The sequence below is a fragment of the Danio rerio genome, chromosome 18 (genome assembly GCF_049306965.1).
Source record: "Danio rerio strain Tuebingen ecotype United States chromosome 18, GRCz12tu, whole genome shotgun sequence".
NCBI classification, from domain to species: Eukaryota; Metazoa; Chordata; class Actinopteri; order Cypriniformes; family Danionidae; genus Danio; species Danio rerio.
This window is the reverse complement of record NC_133193.1, coordinates 23885001-23906401: the sequence shown is the minus strand read 5'-3', so window position 1 is coordinate 23906401 and position 21401 is coordinate 23885001. Positions and strand designations below refer to the sequence as shown.

Sequence of the window (21401 nt, the reverse complement as noted above, 5' to 3'; positions counted from 1 at the left end):
ACAACATATACAGCGATGTACTGTATTTGTAAAAATTCGTGTATTATACTGTATTTTCCACAACTGCTTCAACGCCACCTTGCGGCGATTCGACTACTCTGCACCACATTTTGCCTGAGGACCCTGGAGCAATTCTGGAGGACAATTTATTAGTGTGCCTGAAGAACATACTGGATTTAACAAACTTTACTCTGGTAAGCTGAGGCAGTGTTTCATTTTACAGAATGTTTTGTGGACGAGAATAGAACAAAGTAAAGTATAAAGTTGGCTATTATTATTTTCTCTGGCTTGGCGTTATTTCGCCTATTTGAGAAATATATCATCTATTAAGATGTTACCTTTATTTAATTCATTACATTAACACTACTAATACTTTAAATAAGACTGTTTATGACTATTAGCCATTGTTCTCGTCATATCTTTTTATTTATTTACATAGGAACCGGTGTTGCAGCGGGTTTTGGTTTAGGAGGGAACCAGAGGTATGCAGACAGTTTTGGAGGACACTTAGCACGAGACAACGGTCCGGCAGAGAATGTTTTCCCCCAGAAGAATATGAATGAAAGACCATCAAATAATCCAGGTAAAAGCGCGTCTGTCTGTGCTGACAACACTCGACATTGATTTGAGCACCTCTATTAGCATTTGTTTGCTCGGCAACATTGGCTGAAGCGATCTTAAAATGGTAATGTTAATTGTTAGCTAAACTGAGCTAAGTTTATACTGAATTGGACTCAAACTCATTTTAACGTGCAACGTTTAACTTATATTGATTTATACTATATATATTAGATGTTGTGAACTTATTTTTCTCTGGTTTAGAGTAACTTATAACGTTAGCTTGAGAAAATAACATCGCGACGTAACCTATAAGAACGTTAACGTAAATCTATACAATATGCATAGAGGTAAAGTTGGTTTTATATTCGCACATTCGTTCATTTAGAAGACTCTATACTGTTTACCATGTTACTTTGAATATTCGATCAGAATTAGCTTGCCAGTATGACTTGAAATCAACATTAACACTGTTTATTTGACCGTGAGCATGTTGTACTTTGATAGTCATTAGCTGCTAAAATGATTTCGCTATTTAGAGTTTGCAAATAATACTTTTATGAAATTAAATTATTAAGGAGGAAGTCTGAATCTGCTAATATAAAACCAATTTTACCATGCATTATGCTAATAACCACGTTTTTGCTATTTATTGTTTGCTAATTATTTCTTTATCACAACTCTTGACATTTGGTTTAACATAATTGTTACCATTATATTTTTTCTGTTTAGATATGGCACTGGCACAGCAGCAGGTTTTGTCTGAAGAAACAAACAGCATTTCGGAGGAACATCTTGATCAGCACAGCCTTATGCTTAAAAAATAAGCAAGACCAGTAAGCAACCAAGGTAAACAAATAAAAAAAAAGTTGTGTGGAGGTTGTGGATTGTAGCATGGTATTCTTATCTGTATTTTTGGCTTTTTTATGGTCTCAATATAGAATACTGGGAGCCTGCCTGTGCAAACTGGACCTCATACAACAGTAAGTACTGTACATCTATTTGTTTCTCAATATAGTAACGTTACTTTTAATACAAAATGTGTCACATGTTTAGTTGCTAGCTAAATAAAAAAATCTTTTTCCCTTTTTTATTAAACCATTTAGTAGGGTTTTTTTTTTCATCTTTGTTTATAATATTTTTGAGCAGATTGAGGTCTGTCATGGGTCAGACATTTCAAAATACAATAATTAGTATTGGGATACATGCATTTGTCTATGTATTAAATGTCTTTTTCCCCATTTCATGTTGCCTAAATATTTTGTAATAAATAAAATAATAAAATTTTTTGTATAAATAATTCCAGAGGATGAAACAAAATGCACAGCAACAACCAGAGTGAGCCAGAAGAAGGCAGGAGAAGTAGTGAAGAGAATGACAACCATGAACAACAGTGAGTTATCCTTCTTTCACCAGCTAACTGAGAACTTGGATTAGGTGAGACACTTTCAATAATTGTATCAGTATTCAGTCAGTTTTAGTTTATTAGGAATACATAAAACAAATAATCTAATCTTTCCTGCAGTTAATCAACCCATCACAAATGCTACAATGTTTTTGTAAAACCTTGTTAAGGAAAAAAATAAACAGGACATTCTGGTTAGTTATCTTTTAAACATGGTAGTGAGCAGGTTATGAGCAGGAGCCAGTTGCTCAGTACCAGCTGAAAACTACCCCAACCTAGCTGCCATGCTTCAAAATAATTAACCAGTATATGATTTATTTTTTTAAACAAGCATCTTCTATGCTTATGTTAGTCTGTTTGTCCTTATCCAGAGTTCTTCATAATCCTGGACTGGGCCAAATCCTGACCAGATGCTGTGGTGGTCATGGAGGAGTGAATCCTAAAAGACACACGCGATCAATGAGTTTCCGCATTGATCCAATGGGCCAGCCTGACCACCCGCTGGTGAACTTTCAAGCCTCCGGTGCCTAGACTGCGGCCTTGCACAAGTTTGGCTAGAGGAGAACTGGTCGTGCCCAACTGAGCCTGGTATCTCTCAAAGGATTTTATTCTACACTTTCGTCAGTTGGTGAAGTTTCTTCCATGCCACTGTCGCCACTGGATCGCTTGGCTACGATTGGTGGATCGGTGGATTTGCTCTTCAATGTTTGGACTTTCAGCAGTGACATTTACTGCTTCAATTCTGAAAACTGGACTGAAGCAGCTTCAATTTACAAGAACTTCTATGTTAAGCTGCTTTGACATCATTGATATACATTGTAAAAGTGCAATAGAAATAAAGATGAATTGCATTTGAACATGTGAATTCAGACCTTGTTGAGCATTTGACACCAGAATTAGTAATATTTTAAAGTTGGGTTGTTTCTGAGTCGGCTAATAGTTACAAATATTTATTTTTCCAACAATATGCAATTCAGAAGTTTAAATTTTTATTGTACATGTATGTTCTAGTGCTTTGTGTGATTTATTTATTTTTAATGTGTTGATTTTATTGCTTAATGTAATTTTCACACATTTTCCTTAAATGCTTTAAGCATTATTAATGTTTTAAAGAATGGAATATTTTGTAATTGTGTCTGGTTTAATGTCAGTAGTACTTAGTACAATTGGGTTTTTTTTCTCAACAATATGCAGGTCAGACACTTAAATTAGTTTTGTACATGTATGTTAATGTGCTTTGTCATTTTCAATGTTTTTTTTCTAAAAATAAAATATTTTGAATGATTGAAATGTAATGTTTTTACACATTTTAAGCTTGTTTTAAGCATCTCCAATGTTTTAAATAAAGAGTGTTTATTTTGTTAATATTTTGTAATTGTGTCTTTTTTAGGTCTATAGTATTAAAATAATATTAATAAAATTATATTATAAAATATTTAGGACAAAATTAAAAGGTTTACAGTAGCTAACTGTTAACTTAGGTTTTTACAGTAGTTAACCATTTTTAGACACTACGGTAACATGCTGTAAACGGATTTACAGTTGTATACTGTAAATCTAAAATACAGTAACTTACTGGCAACAGTGTTGCCAGTAAGTTACTGTAAAAACCCTTTGAAATGTCTAACAGTGTACAGTGTTTTGCCTTGGTTTCGCTTGGGCTTTTGGAAGTTACTGTTAAAACAAGACATTATTTTCTTGAAAAAATAAAGGTATTGACTCAAGATATTATCCACATGATAAAAAAGGTCTTCATTGTTCTAAAAATATCAATAACTCATTTTCGTCAAAGAAAAAAAAAAGAAAAGAAAAAACGAAGTTACGGTCTTTTGCCTTTGCACAGCAGAACTGGACTAGACATGCCTAACCAGACCTGGGGTTTATTTGATCTGGAATGTACTAAGCTGAATTTAGCTAAGGAAGACTGCACTGAAATAATTTAATCCATACTGTGTTGCCTAATTGTTCTGAGCATAATAATCTGACCGGGTTTTACTGAACTGGACTGGAAGGTGATAGACAGAATTCATCTGGACTGCTGAATCCCAAACCATACTAGTTCAAGCAGATGTCTCTTTCAGGTCCACTTGTAGGAACAGCTTCCTCCCCCATCCCATCCAGCGCATACAGTCTAATCTCAGACAGCCTGGTATGATTGATGACGCTCCATTAATATGACCACGTCGCACATCAGCCAGCAGATTTACGATGGTGGCGATGGGACGATTTGGCAGAGGCAATGGCAAAAACACAGACGCTTGCACACGACAACACTCTACAACACAGTTCTTTCAATCTCCCTTTCACTCTCACAGCTGCACTATAATGAGGATTCACATCGGGATCTAGTGTCCATCAAGCTGCGAAACAAACAGGCACAACACCATCTCTCTTTTTGTCTACAAACACAATCATTCGACACAAAACATGAATGCGAGGCATGCAAATTTTACACATACAAACCCAACATAATCTCCATCCGCGGGCGAACACACATATTCCCCTCTCCTCCCCCCCTCCTAATGCTGACGGAAGAGATTTACAGGGCAGTGGAACAAAAGAGTGGGTTACACTGAGTTCAAATCATCATATGGTGAAAAAGCCTTGCGTTTCATTAGCAACTCAGCACAGCCAAGCCACGTAGACACGCACACACATATGACTTAAACAGCAGCACTGTACAGCGGGTCCTACCGGTTGACACAGAAAACAAGATGTTACACTTTAAACACCTTAGGGTCAAGAAGGGGCCATTGTGACTTGTTTAAAGGAGACATGTTTACCGTGACTCTTTTAGGTCCTTTGAGGACCGGTATGTGTCCTCCTAACCAGCTGAGAGCGGTCGTCTGCAGGACAGTCAACGCCAGGGTGAGTAAACTGACACCGACTTTTGAAATCATAAGGGGCCTACTTGAATTTCACACTCGGTTTGTCCCCCGCTGCTGCAAATATAACAGCAAAAGAGCTCACAGAAACAAGCATGTACACACACACACACACACACACATGCTGTTAAAAGAAGGGAAACTAAAATGAATAACTAAAAGAAGCCAAAAGATGAAGGACAGAGAGAAGCATGTGTAGAAAAAAGGACAAAAAGCATTTGTTGAGGATGAAGAATCTGTGAGTAAGCAATGCTATATTCAGACAAAGAAAACGAGTCACAGAATATCTTTGTAGAGAGATCTGTTTGTTTGCCAGGCTGCAGACTTGCACATTATCAGTGAGCCCAAAACCGCAAATTCCACATGCTGCATAGTTTCCCTACACAATATAAAAAGAATTTTAGGACTTATATATATTTATATATGAATTTTATGACTATATATCTATCATATGACTATAAATATTGTGCACATTACAAATAAACATAGACAAGGGTTGTGTGACATTCACAACAGAATAGAGAATGACTTATAACTTTCAATTCAACTCCTTAAATTTAATGAAATAAAAACAAGCATAGATAATATAGTAAACAATGCATAAGGAGATGGATAAGACAGAGATAACAACATAATGATGATGATTAAAGAATCTGAAGGTAGACAGACATTGACAGCATGATAAAAAATGATAGAATGGATAGAAAGACAGAGTAATGAACAGAAAAACAATGATATATAGACAGACGGATGGATGGATGGATGGATGGATTGAAGAAAGTAGACAGACAGACAGACAGACAGACAGACAGACAGACAGACAGACAGTATATAGTCTTTAAAGTAAATGAATTTTCATGTATCACACACAACCTTTTGTATTAAAGGAAACCAGAGGAGTCTAAAGCACAATATGATTCCCCTTTTATTTGTATTCTTGTGTAATGTGCACTAAGACAAGCTAAGGATGAGGAATAATCACACTCACACATATTGCATTCTAATGCATGTGGTAGTTAAATCGGATGAATATGAAAAGCTGTTAGTCAAAAGACTCCTGGGGTGACATAAACGTTAATATTTACATTCATATTCAACATATGCTCACCTGCATCCGCTCCTAGCATTCATATTTTTTTCTTGAGCCGACAGCAATAAACTAATGAGCGTGTCAGCTGGCTCCTGGATTAAGATGCGTCCGGTGTAAGAGTGTATGTGTGTGTGTACTTGAGCAAAAAACAGCCATCCTTAATCACTAAAAACGGATAAAGATGCCTTCCAGGAGTGGCAAAGCAGGGGCGGCTGACGTGTGACTGCACATAGGCAAGAATGTCTATGAGATGAGACACTTACTATGCAAGGAAAGGAATGAATAGTGTGATTTCAGAGTGGAATTCATAGACGTATTCACGAGTGCGTGTCGCAATTCCTCTTTGGAGTCATACTTGCTCATGCATGGCATGTGTAGCATTATACGCTGTTTACTACGACTTACGCTGCCAGTGAAACTCATATGTGGAGGGCTGGTGGCCTCCAGTTGCCAGGGCAACACATACAAATAGCAAAAGGTCTTTATTGGGTGATTGAAATGCAACAGCTCACCTAAGCCAACATTATTAATATGTATGTGGAGTATCATCTATGACAAGCACCAAATGTCAGCCGTCTGAGGGTGATCTAGCAAAGCTCGTTCCCTGCTGGCGTCACATTTAACCTCTCGCAGCAGAACTCTGAGGGACGGCGGGAGGGAATAAGTTGCAGGCTTGCAGTCGTAGCGTGCGCTCTCTGGGAGCCATCCAGGGGACAGGATAAAGATCTAACGCCAAGGCAAATCATGCTAACAGCCAAACATTAATACCCATCAATATGTATGAAGCTGAGCATTTGCAGAACCTGAACGGATGAATTTATGTATCAAAGGATGTATGCATGCATATAGAGACGCTTACTATATATGCATGGAGATATGCCTGGACACATGTTGGCAATTTCGCAGTATCTTTACAATCATAACTACACCAAAAACATTCAAAATATTACTACAAGTTAACTATATATTATCATATTTGCAATTATAAATATATGAATTTCTTTTTATCTTTAAGAGTTTTTTTTACAACAAATACTGAAAATAAAAAGTAAATGATTTTCTTTAAATTTATTTTTCTTTTTTTTCTTTTTTTAGTTTGACCTGTTTTTTGCCATTTCTTTGACGATTTTTCAAAATCTGCAAGCGATTTCTGACTCAAAAAAGTGCATATGAATACATACTCTCACCGGCCACTTTATTAGGTACACCCGTCCAGCTGCTTGCTAACGCAAATTTCTAATCAGCCAATCACATGACAGCACATCAATGCATTTAGACAAAGTCAAAACAATCTGCTGCAAGGGAAAGTTGTGTGGGCACAAATGCCTTGTTGATGCCAGAGGTCAGAGGAGAATGGCCAGACTGGCTTAAGCTGTTAGAAAGACAACAGTAACTCAAATAACTAATCGTTACAATTGAGGTATGCAGAAGAGCTTCTCTGAATGCACAACACATCGAACTTTGAGTCGGGGTGCCACTCCTGTCAGCTAAGAACAGGAAACTGAGGCTAAAATTTGCACGGGCTCACCAAAATTGGACAACAGAAGATTGGAAAAACGTTGTCTGGTTCCTTGAACATGACAATGAGTTCACTGTACTCAAATGGCATCCAAAATCACCAGACTCAATCCAATAGAGCACCTTCGGGATGTGTCGGAACGGGAGATTCGCATTATGGACGTGCAGCAGACAAATCTGCAGCAACTGAGTGCTATCATGTCAATATGGACCAAAATCTCTGAAAAATATGTCCAGTACCTTGTTGAATCTACGAAGGATTAAGGCAGTTCTGAAGGCAAAAGAGGGTCCAACCCGGTACTAGTAAAGTGTACCTAATAAAGTGGCCGGTGAGTGTATAAACCTGAGACAAAATTTTTATCCTCAAACCAAAGTTAAAAAATATATTATATATTCAGTATACTAAATAAATAATAAATAAAAAAAATAGTAAATTGAAAATAAAACCAATAAAAGATATTTATTGTTAAATTTTGATTAATAAAGCTAATTATTACTAATTATTTGACTAATTTAATTGCCATTGTTACTGAAAGATAAGAAATCATTAATAATGGGGTGTGTAAAAATATTAAGTGAAATGTTAAATGTGTTTGTATACACACTTGCCTTGCTTTGCATAATGTCACAAAACTTTTTTTTAAGTTTTAAGTTTAAGATTAATTTGTCCTGTGCACAGATCAGTTGATAGGAAAGCATAATATAACATTAATTAATTCGTTTTCCTTCGGCTTAGTCACTTATTTATCAGGGGTCACCACAGTGAAATGAACCGACAACTATTCTGGCATATGTTTTACATAGCAGATGTCTTTCAAGCTGCGACCCAATACTGGGAAACATCCATACACACTTTCATTCTTATGCAAACATATTATAGCACGGCCTCTCTTTCACATCTGAGCAAAATGGATTATTAACTAAAACATGATCAACCAAATTGTGATTTAAAACAAATCTGGAATTGAATGATTGAGCTCAAAAAAATAAACCAATGTGATTTGCAATCCTGACACTCGTGCAGGTTTCCAACTGATGGAAATTCAATTGTTTGTTTTTCACTTCTTGGTGACATCTGTTGGTCTCAGGTAAACGGAATCACACCGGTTGCATGGAAAACAAGGCACAATACAAGCAAACCATACTCTCGCCTTTGCGACAGAACAGCTGCTGCGATCAAGCATGATCACCCCAGGCAAAAACAGCAATCTGGCTTCTGTTTGTCAAAAATGGCATGGGACATCAGTACTCATGCAAGGATGAATCTGAACAAACACACGCCTTTCTTATTGGCATTAAATGTTACCTTAAACAAAGAGTTCAAGTCTGAGGTGGCCTACTGAGACTGTTTGCACACTTGGATGCAAAGACCAGAAGTGATTTCATTATTTATTCATAACATCATCAGGACGCCAGTTCTCCTATAAAACTGCAGTGGGAAAATATATAGGTAAGCTGCCAAGACATGCAAATTAACCTCATTCCTCCCACAAGGATCGCCAATGATGTTTTGCAGAGCTGCGCATCCTCCACTGACTTCTTCCACTCACTCTCTGTCAACAAGGGCAAATGTTAAATCTTGTTGCAGTGTGTCGAAATGAAATGCCAAAAGCATCATGGAGGTGGAGCGCAGGCCTTACAGGTTGAAACTCGATAGAGAGTTCTGAGACAGGTCTCTTTTGAAAAAACATGTTCATGCAAAAAACAGATCTTGCCTTAGTCTAAATAATAACTTTATTATTAATATTTATTTATCAATTATTGATAACGGTGCAGCAGGTTGGAAAACCAAACCTTAAAACGTATACATGGACACCACATTAGACCATTATAGACACATCAACACTTCTGCCAACGATCAATGTGTCATCACATATCATAGTCATATTTCGCAGGTGGGAAAACTCAGCTGTACAGTATTTTTTAACTTATAATAAACTTTGTAGGCTGTTTGCTATGGACGGACAAGGTTTACACTTGCACAGTAACACCAAGTGGTCTATTTGAACATTGTATTAACATTGTATTTGAACCATCCGTGCTGACAGAAAAGCTGTGCTGCATGTGGACAGCCCCAAGGACTGCACTGATGACCAATATTATGTCACAGACGTAAAATGGATATGGCCAAAAATATACTTTAGGCTTCATGAAGCATCTATACAATACGCTACTAAATTATATGTGAGACTGGAACAGTCCATATCCATTACATTTGCACACACAATGCATCTAATCTATTACTATGTGTATTCAGGAAAGTGAAGCGATATTTTAGAATAATACCCTTCGGAAAACATGGCCAAAGTTGATAAATAATTTGCCATAAAACAGTTTTAAAGCAGCAACAAGCTTGAAGCTCATGCCTTTGGTGCAAAAATGTCACTTGTAAAGATGTAAAACCTTCACACTTGACATTTTTAAGCTAAAAAGTTATTTGAAAAAAAAAACAGTACAATGTTCACGCTTTCATAAAAATGACCTGAAGCTTAATAAAGTGGTATAAATCCTGGCCTATGGAAAATCTGCAGGCTACTCATGCGTTTGTTTTTGTGCTTCAGCTCACGGTCTCGAGGACGGACGTCAAAACCTTGTGAGCTGCCACTGGACCGCATTTTTGGACATCACTGGCACGCGCGTTATTTCGGGCATCATCGGAAAGCGCCAATTATGACCTCGAAATGCTATATAGACAGCTTTATTATGATTTTACACCCAACACGTGTATTGTCCTCATGAATGAACTACAAAAATTCAGTTTCCACATAAGCTTTAACCGCAGCTTTATTCCAAACGACCACAGCCAGTGTTCATCAGCACAGTACACCAAGAACGCCCCATATTCTCTCATTCCAACATCTGTGTCCAACACAATGAATTTAAGTTCCTATTAAGCAGTTCACAAACTTTTGCACATCGCAAAGAATCAGATAAGATGTTAAATTAAAGAACTTACCGGTACAGACATCTTGAGCTCCTTCTTTCAATCCACCACAGAGCTTGATGCTGATTTAACGCTTCAGTTTCTTCCCCTCTGTCGGTTTTTCAGCAGAAAACATCAATTTGTGTTATTAGGGTTCTCTCGGCGTCCGTCTATTCCATGTTGTGTTTAGTAAAGATGTCGGTGGGTTGAGAAGTTTGATGTGAATGTTTCAGATGCGTCTCCGCTCCGCCTCGCACGGGCAGTGCTGCGCAGTTTCAGTCCGGCTCTTCACAGATCTGCTGCTGCTGCTGCTGCTGAGCTACACGGCAAATCAAAACTGCAGCATCTGAATGAAATCGCTTCGATTCTTCACTCGTTTTTCCCACGTATGGTCAGGAATGAGCTGTTTTCGTTTTTTCTGTATTGCGGTGTTCACTGACACTTCATAGCACAGTAAAGCAGCACGCCGTTTCTCTCTCACTCTCTCTCCCTCTCTCTCTCTCTCTCTATGATGGAATCATCAAGTTCTGTTTAAAGGGCTAGTCTCATGTTACCTCTGTGTGGACAAAATACTGCTCGCCTTATATTTATACCTTTTGAACTGTATCGTGTATTTAAATTCGATGTTCTCATGCTTGATTCTTGCTACTGGCTATTATTGCTGTTATATTATTTTACTCTTCCCTCTATTAAAAGAAATACTTGTTGTATACGTAAAAATATAAATAAAAAATAATATTTGCAAGCATCACAGGCCACTTTATTAGGTACACCTGTCTAACTGCTCGTTAACCCAAATTTCTTATCAGCCAATCACATGGCTGCAACATGGATACATTTAGGCATGTAGGGGAGAGCGGGGCACAACCTTACACTTTTTGGTTTTGGCCAAATGAGGAACAAAGTAATGGGGTTAGACAAAGGCTTTTTTTTTTTTTTTTACCAAAAACTCAAACAAGCCTCTCCTACAAATGAGCATTGGTTGTATGAACTTCTATGACTGCCGGACCTATGGTTTCTGAGCAGTATTGCTAAAAGTGCCAGGGGTAAAAATGTTACTAGGGGCAACTTAACATACAGAGGGTTAGTTGTAACACATGCTTACAAAGGCAGATTTCACATAGTTAATTTAATTTCTGTTTACTTTAAATAGTAGCTATATTTCCTCAGCACTTAACTCAATTTATTTTTATTCTACATTGCATAGTATGTTTATTTATATACTGGATAAAAAAACATTTAGATTTATTTGCATTATTATACAATGCATTTATTTGCATTGTTAGCAATAAAATATTTAAAATGTGAATCATCTCAGACTGGTTTCTTGAACATGACAATGAGTTCACTGTACTCAAATGGCCCCCACAGTCACCAGATCTCAATTCAACTGAGTTGGATGTATACCAATACCTGTTGGATGTGGTGGAATGGGAAATTTGCATCATGGGTGTGCAGCCGACAAGTCTGCAGCAACTGTGGGATGCTATCAATATGAACCAAAATCCCTGAGGATAATTTCTAGTACCTTGTTGAATCTATGCCATGCAGGATTAAGGTGGTTCTGAGAGCAAAAGTGGGGTCCAACCCGGTACTAGTAAGGTGTACCTAAAAAACTGTCCGGTGAGGGTTATTATCACCGATGTCAGGCTAATTCAATTTTTTTAAAATGTTCACACTGGAGCCTATATGATAATTATTAAGTGAGAAGCATCACAAGTTATTCACTGGTGATTCAAATAAAGTAAGTCAATTCTACAAGCACTTTAAATTGTATGGTCAGGTGCCACAGGTAGTAATTTTGTTTTGTGATTTTTATTACTATTCTGTAGTGCCAGTAGCTGCTGATTGGTATTTTATGGATTACAGAAAATGGCAGTTTCTTTAATCATGTACTGAGGAAAAAAGTCTCCTAAATCTTTAATGACCTGGGGGTTAATAAATTAACTGAGATTTTTCATTTTGGGTGAACTATTTTTTAACAACCCCAAAACAATTAAAAAATACCTTAAATAATAATGTATAAATTATTTTATACACCATGGGGTTTCAAACTCGACCCCAGTTATAAATTGAAATAGTATTATTAAAAAAATGTAAATAAAGAAATTGTGAAAATGACAAAGTTGGGTACTATGGTAATAAGTAGAAAAAGTGATCATGTGTCTTAGCAGAAACTAAACATTTGAATATCAACCAATTCATAATATTATTTATAACAATATAAATAGAGTTTTTATACAAAAAATACAAAGATGACTTTTGTTTTAGATTTTCTGGTTTAAAAATATCTATTTATGTTTACTCCTGTAAGCCAAAGTACCGATTTCCATGTTGAAGCATTTTGCTAATCATGTCATATACTCTTAATGAATTTCTGCAGATATCTTGTTGACAACAAAACAGAGTACAAGCATTTGCACATTTAAATGATGAAACTGGCTGCAAACATTCGAACATTTGACTTGGCAAAAAATGAATAATGCAGATAAGCCAGAATATGCTGATACCAACAAAATGGCTGTTCAAATAAGCAGATGCTGCCAGATGATTAAAAAGATTTAAATGACCAAACAAAATATGAAATAATAACAAGTAAAAGTGCACATCACCTGCTCATGTGTACGATACTTTCCTTTAATGCCACAAGTTTTTATTCTTTAGTCTCAATTATAAGATTTTGTGCTTTTTAATCAAAATGTTGTTTTTGGTCCCACTTGATCAATTTCTGTCTGCAGATTTCAACTACACTTCATATTTTTAATGGCTTTTAACTTTAAAATATTTTTTTTCATGCAATGGATCAGAAGGTTTTAGAAAAATTTAGATTGTTTCTGCCTTTTTGACAGTAATTTCTGAATTCCTAAAATTACAAATAATAATAATAATAATAATAGAAATGTAGGAGCCAGTTATGCATAAGTAATTTGTGATGATAATTTAGTTTAAAAGGTTAAAACATGGTGAAAGGTGATACTGAAATATAATAAGAATTCCTAATGATTGTATTATTTAAAATGCATAATTTATCACTAATACAATTTAAAAGCTTGTCTTTTGGGGTTTTTTGGCTTCCGTATTACATTAATACAGTAAGTCAATACAATACAATACAGTAATACTTTATAATGTCATTAGTTTGTAAGTTTAGGTCAGATTGCAGTTATGGACTATGTAAGCAACACAGTTTTTTTAACTGAGCTATATCGAGTCTGTTGTACCTTTGTATTTTCATTCAGGCATTTCTAAAAAAGAAAAAGATTCGGTCTTACTCGTGCTAGCTGCAAAAGGTGGGATGTGCACAAAAAGTGTGTCATTACAATAATAATAATAATAGTGATAATAGGCAGCATGGTGGCTCCGTGGCTAGCACTTTTGCCTTACAGCAAGAAGGTTGCTGGTTTGAGCCCCAGCTATGTTAGTTGGCATTTCTGTGTGAAGTTTGCATGTTCTCCCAGTGTTGGTGTGGGTTTCTTCCGGTTGCCCTGATAAAGAAGGGACTAAGCCGAAAGAAAATGAATAAATGAATGAATGAATGAATAAATAATAATAACAATAATATTAACAATAATAATAATAATCAAGAATTTTAAACCTAATCAAATGTTCAGATTGCTGTAGAAAAGAATTTCATTAAATAATATTTATTTTTTTCATTTAACAGTAGCTGCAGGTTTAGAAAACTTTTAATACAAGACATGTTTGCAATTCTAAATATATTCATTCAATTGGGAAAGTATGGTGATAAATATCAGCTATTATTTACCCTGTTCACCTGCAATATCTTGCAGATAAATGTGTGTTATTTGGCAGACATATAGACAATTAGTTGACAAGCAGTACCATTCCCAGTGCTCTCCCTGACAGCTATGCCATGAGCTCTGCGAATGGCTTTTAATTATACCGAGCAGCTGCATGAAGGAAGTCAAAGGTCCTTTTCTTATCTTCAAATGTTTGTTAAATTGGTGTCATGACACTCCCTCCCTTCATGTGCCAACATTTGCCAATGTTGAGAGGGATAAAATACAGGAAAGTAGGAAATCTCGGCAGTGGACTGCCAAACCAGTCCATAGTTACAAGGCTGAATTTGCTGCAAAGATGGAGAAAAAAAAAAAGAAGTCTCTCATGGTCGCCAATTGGATATCAGCCACGAGCAAGTGTGTGCAGAATCTGTGTGGGCAGAACTCTTTTGGATTGGTCCTCATTCGTCAAGTTCAATACTCACATCACTCTCTGCATGCTGATTTATACAGTGTTTTGGTGAATGTAGTAGTCTTTTAAAGGGTTAGTTCACCCCAAAAATTAGAATTCTGTTATTAATTACTACTCTCCTGTTGTTTTATTACCCAGAGACACTCGTCCATATTCAGAACACAAATAAAGATATTATAGATGGAATCTGAGAGCTCTCTCAACCTCCATAGACAGAAATGATCTCAAGATATTCAAAGTCCAGAAAAAATGAAATAAACATCAAATAACCACTTAATGTCTTAAGTGGTTCAACTGTAATTATACGAAGCTCCATGAACACCTTTGTGCACCAAAAAAAAAAAAAAAAAAAAAAAAAAGAGTAAAAAGGTGCCTTTTATTAGCCACGTCAGATCCCAGTACATGTTTATTGTGGGCAAAACTATGCGTGATTGTTGCACTGCCGACTCTAATGGCAGTAAATTGATTTGCCTATTGTAAACGCACACTCTGATGCTGGCAAACAAATTAGTTTTACAGTTGTAGCTTCATATAATTACAGTTAAACCACTGAAGTCTCATGGAATGTCTTTGGTTCCTTTTCTGGATGTTAAATGTCTCAGAAACCTTGCCATCTGATGATAAGAGAGCTCTCTGATTTCATCTAAAATAGCCTAATTTGTGTTTTGAAGATGAACAAAGGTCTCAGGGGACAGGAACAACATGAGGGTGAATAATTCATAACTCATAGAGTTTTCATATTTCACTTTAAAAATGCATTTCAAATCTGTGTTGTTAAGACTCTCCAGGTCAGTTTAAAGTGGATTGGATAAAGCAATCAACATTTTCTGCATTTATCATCAACTTAGGTGACGTGAAAAAAAAGCAATACGTTTTGAATGTTACATTTTTAGCATACTGTAAGTGCATTTAACTATGTTGAGTGCTTAATGGAAAGTGCCAGGCACCACAAAATGTAACAAATGCGACTGCTTCTTTGTTTGGAGTCAGACTCAGCGGTGTTGTCGGAGATCAGAAGAATTGTTTTAATTTGTTTTTTCTATCCTGGTCATACAAATTCTTGTAAAAACCTAAAGTAGTCTGATCTCAGCAAACAATTTTGTGCTTCAGTAGACGTCTAATAGACATCTAAAGGTAGACAACTTGGCTAAAACAAGGCTAAACTTGGACTATCAGTGAAAATCTAATAGACATCTAAAGAATACCCCAAAACTAGACTAGTTGTCAAATAAACAGATTAGACATACTTTATATGTGAGTCATTCATTTTTGTTTATTTGATGACTAGTTTTGGCCTATTCTTAGATGTCTATTCGATTTTCACTAACAGCCCAAATTTAGCCTTGTTTTAGCTAAGACGACTCTGTTTAGATGTCTATTAGACATCTATTAGACATCTTTTAAAAACTAAAAATGCTTGGTGGCATGTGCTTGCTCTCTAACTTAAAGTTCTAAGAGTAACTCCTGCTAAGATGGCATTACAATAACATTTTATTTAACATTACTTGCTCAGTTCGTCAGATTGTTAGATCTAACATCATACAAACAACAATGAACCATAAGACTATGATGTTAAAATAAACAAAGCATTATTAAGCAGGAAGCATTTGGCATCTGTTTTTAACAGTCTAACATAGGCATGGGACAATAACCGTTTTCAAGGTATACTGCAGTTTGGAAAAGTCAAGGTTTTAAAACAGTAAAAAAGATTTGTAATAACGTTCCTAGGGAATGTGTAAGATTTTTTTTTATTTCAATTTCAATTTTTTTTTTTTAGGACAACAGTATCTCCAGCAGAAAAAATATCCAAAGAAGTTTTAAATTGTAAAGAAATCTGTGGTCTTGAGACAGCAGAAATCAATGATTCATTTTCATTATTCAGCCTGAATACAGCCTTGTTTACTGTTCTAAAATATTATAATAATTACAATAAAAATATTTTTGTTTTTTACCCAGACATTTAAAAGAACATATTTTAGAGAGTAATCACAATATCGTGATATTTTATCCTATGTTATCATACCATAAAAAGCTTATGCCGGCCCATGCCTTGTCCCACAAACACATTTCTATTGTGTTATTTGCACCTATATTGTGAGAATTTGGGAAGATAAGGCAGTAGGATGAAATCTGTCTATTTATTGTAGGTTTGGATCAATCTGATTATATTATTGCTGATTATGGACTAAAGACCGCCACAATCACCACATGTGCTCCTCTCGAAATTAGTTTGTAAAACTTTACAAAATAAATATAATAAAAGATGAAATTCTTTAAATGTATTATTATATATATATATATATATATATATATATATATATATATATATATATATATATATATATATATATATATATATATATATATATATATACATATAGTTTAAATGTGTAAGCTTGATTGTAGGATTAGTATAATGGGCTTTACTTTTTTTTTTTTTTAATTCCTGGTTTTGTGTTTGAGTCTTTTTTTGGCCTGTATGTACATAAATACATACAGGTAGGTACATAAATTTCATATTTATACAATATATAATGTATAAATATGAAATTTATGAGATATCATCTGAGCATTACCAACATAAATTGTATTAGAATGAACTGTACTTAACTAACTCACGATTGCTTAATGTCAAAATTAGATTAAGATTAAAATAAGTTATAAATGTTTTTTTTTTAAAACCTTAACATACAGTACAGGTCAAAAAAAGACTCAAACACAAAACCAGGGATTAAAAAAAAAGTAAAGCCCATTATACTAATCCTACAATCAAGCCATGTATTCTAGCATGCGATGCACTCAAAACGCACAGGGAAGGCATTTTATTGTAGCTTACACATACTGTAGGAAGCTTACACATTTAAACGCCTCTTAACTCTGGCGACCCAGTGCTAAGAGGCAGTTGGAACATTTTAGCCGGCTGTTATTTTAGGTTCTCATCACAGTGATTGTTTATAATTGTCCTCTCAACAGCGCTGTCTATTTTTAAGGTTTCTGCCCCTGTTTGAAGTCATGCACTTGGTGACAGACAGATACACATGCCTGGAGGTGAAGTTTGCGCTATATATACGCTACAGGAATTCCGAGTGGACACCTAAGGCCTCCGTAAAGGTCTTTTTATATAGAACTGCACTAAGGGTCTACTCATCTGTCATCATGCTGAGTCTATGTTAATTGGAATGGATCCATTTTGGCCTGCTTGTACGCTCTTAAAAAATGCTGGGTTATTCAAGGATGCAAACAGGTATGGGGTTAAACACAGTATGGGCAGAGAAAACAAGACCTGGTATTTTTTGTCCAAGTGACCTACAGCTACAGGCATAACTTTATTTACATTTAGGTATATTTGCATGTGCCTGTAAACAAATTCTAAAAGGTCATTTCAACACAATCTCTCGGCAATTCGCAACCTTTTGATTTACCGACTAATTCATATGAATTCGAATGATCTCATATATTTTGTTTTCTTATTGTTTGTTTTGCTTGTCATTTTTAACCGTAAAAAAAAATTGATTCAGCCCTTTTTCAAAACCAAAACATTCAGCCAAAAACTAATATGTTATACAAGTTTAACTACTGTGCACAGACGATTTAAGACCTTATCTATCAGCTAAATAGTTGACAATGGCTTTTTAGAAATACGTGCCTCATTTTTGCAAAAGATAAAATATTGCTCTGAGTATGTTATGTTGCACATTTCAGATGACAAATCCATTAGAGGACGCCGTCTACATTTTTGCGAATCTGAAATTAGTTTGTTGGTGTCTTAGTGCAAACGTAAGACAAAAGTTCACTGCAACCATATAATTTTACCTTGATTTTACATTGCTTGTATGATTCTCTGAATTGCACACTGCATTCCCATTTCAACACTGTACAAAGTGAGCTACTGAGCAAAGTCTACAAAAAAAAAAAAAAAAAACACACACACGCTGTAATTAAATAAATAACCAATTATTTAGAGTACCATTGTAAGACCAAGGATTACTAGGATAACTATTAGTGTAAAATAAACACATACTGTATACATGTACACATTTTCAAACCTACGCAAAATCTCATAGGTGACCTATTTTTTAATTTCAAAAAGGTGAATTTTCACCATTAAGGTGAGGTGTTTGCATCTGTTTCATATGACAGACCTAAATCATATATCTTTATACAACAGTTCTGCCTGGTTGTTAAATTCGATTGGCTGATAGCCGTGCAATATTCTGCAAATAACAGCACTCATACAGCCTCTTTACATTGTGTATCACTCTGCCCACATACAGCGACAAGCAGAGGACACTCTACAGTTTATCAAAAATAGCTGCTGTTGGACAATGTACTTTTTTTTTATCAAGAATGTAGTTGTTCAGATTGCAACTATGCAGTTTATTAATAAGGATAGTGATTATTTTTAAATATTTATAATTTCGGCTCATCGGATTTAGTGCATCAGCCACCATCAGCTTGTCTGAGGAGACCAAGGAAAGTGACGGTTGACGTTCTGCCACAAAATGGCAACAGAGACTGCAGAATAAGTCCTTAGGGGAGAAAAACTGCATTTTCTCAGCATAAATTTCAAACTACAGCTGAACAAATCATATAAGTGACATTCTGAGTCGGTCTCTCTCTCTCTTTTGTATGTTGTAGTGCTATATTTATACCACAGAAACTGGTAGTGTTTGCTTTGCTCTGGCTTTTTCAGGGTTAGTGAAATCACGATTGTAATTTCATGCAGTTCAGCCTTATAATCTTAAAATGTGTGCACAAATCACCTGTTTTGTAATCAGTTTAGACAGTACGCTAGAGAATCATTCAAATAGCTCTAAAGTGGCGTCTGTGAAGTAGTAACAGTTTTTGCTATTCTAAAGTCAGCTGAAGATGTTAATACTGTAAATGAGAGTAGTTCCTCATCCACTGCTACTTGTGAGATATTGCTCATATATAACCCAGTGGTTGGATTTGTTGTTTCAATTTAAAATTCCGTAAAATATGGATGTGTAAAAAAATTATGCAGTGTGCATTCAATCTAAATAATGCCAATGCGTAACTACTTGTTACCACTCAGTTATGACTCAAGAAATGCACCCAAGAAGTGAAGAGGAGTTGGAAATGCAAGCGCAGATGAATAAAAAGAAGAAAAAGTCTTGTGAAGTGGAAGTCAAAGTTAATGATAATGGCAGTGAGAACTGCACTCAGAAAATCAGGCTCGTGTCATCAACATGTCTAAGTGTAATGCAAGATGAAAGCGCTGGAAAGATTGAAAAAAGCCTTGGAGGAAAAAAAAACTGTGAGAAAGGCATTATTTGGGAGCTAACAGCAGTGTTCAGACCTGGCTCAGACCCCAGAGAGAAAGTAAAATCAGGAGAGGACAGGTGCATTTGAATAAAGATGAGGACGACAGGCTCCTCTCCACTCCTGAATACCATACACTTACTATTGACTTTGAGTGGAAAGGGGAGGACATGAATAAACATGAGCGTGGCATCCTCTCTAAACTCCCACTATACCTAAAGTGAGTCTACATTCACACGGGAAAGGCGATAGGCATCCTGTGCATCTTTAAAGAATTAGTTCACCCAAACATTTAAATTCAGTCGCCATACTCTCACTCATGTTGGACTAACTCAGAGGCTTTTAAGCATTAAAAAGGACACTAAATAGTCATTCAAGCGTAAAATGTTTAGGGGTCAAAGATAATCCAGTGAAATTGTCTGCATCCACTTAAAAGTGATTTTATTTACATAGAAACCATGTTTTAAACATCTTTTGTGAAAATAAAATGTCAAAATATGCGTGAAAATGTTCCATCATCATTCACCGTGATTGATGTATGTAAATATGAAACACCACACTTATTCTGACTTGTGCTTAGTAAAATATATGTGATTTTAATATATGTGGTAACACTTTAGTTTATGTACCAATTCTCACTATTAACTACTGGCTTAATACATGCATGTTATTAAAATATTGGCTGTTTATTAGTGCTTATAAAGTACATATTCATGATCTTATTCTACGCCTCTACTCCCAATACTTAAACCTACTACCTTAATAACTATTAAGCAGTAAGTTAGAAGTTGATTGAGCTTAAATACAGTAAATAATTTGTTAATAACAGCAATTGCACCTTAAAATGAAGTGTGACAAACCATTTGTTATATTAAAAAACAAGCATTGCCGTCATATTGGGTCAAATATATATTTAAATGACACATAATGAAAATCATCTTTTGGTAGCTGTTTGGACTGTGAGTAGGTATACTGTGTCCACTGTCATATTTCCTGCCGTTAAAATAGGATCCAAATCTCTCCTATTTTAAGGCCCACCACAACATGACATGCGGTTTCCTCGCCCACCGAATTGATTAACGGTTGCATTTTAACATATCTCCATAGTAACACGTATGATAATATCAACAAGACAGGATGTGCACAAAGCAACTGGGATTAAAAGATCTGTTGAGCTCTGTGACCATCAATCATCATCAAATGTGATCAAGAGTTTTACAAGTTTAAAATGTTTTGAAAACATGTCCGTAATTAATTACAGCAAATGAATGAATGAATTACATTCCAAAGTTAAACACGGGCACTGTGTGTGTGAACTTTGTAACGACATTGTGTGTGACTTATTGCAGAAAGGCTTGAATTAACTCCACAACAAATACATCAAATAATCATTGGTAAATTCTTACTGTAGTATTTCTCACAAACGTAACGTGAGATCAGCTTCCTTCATGTCTGTCACTGTGCAGTTTATCTGACGCAAGCTGGATTGATTGAGGCACACTCTAACAGAGACATGGAAACAATGGG

General features: G+C 35.6%; 2 protein-coding genes across 4 annotated transcripts in view; one reads left to right on the top strand and one right to left on the bottom strand.

Annotated features, from left to right (window-relative positions):
- Nucleotides 1-10876, bottom strand: part of bcar1 (BCAR1 scaffold protein, Cas family member) — a 184564-nt gene extending 173688 nt beyond the window's left edge. For all 3 annotated transcript variants that reach the window (XM_021467686.3, XM_005159138.6, XM_005159139.6), the window contains exon 1: nucleotides 10413-10876. In XM_021467686.3, coding sequence (XP_021323361.1) covers nucleotides 10413-10424 — 12 coding nt within the window. In that variant the 5' untranslated portion in view covers nucleotides 10425-10876. The remainder of the gene's footprint in view (nucleotides 1-10412) is intronic.
- The window catches only part of LOC141378823 (uncharacterized), a 50919-nt gene continuing 31382 nt past the window's right edge, over nucleotides 1865-21401 (top strand). The window contains exon 1 of the mRNA XM_073930326.1: nucleotides 1865-2161. The gene's annotated coding sequence lies outside the window, so the exon portion shown is untranslated. The remainder of the gene's footprint in view (nucleotides 2162-21401) is intronic.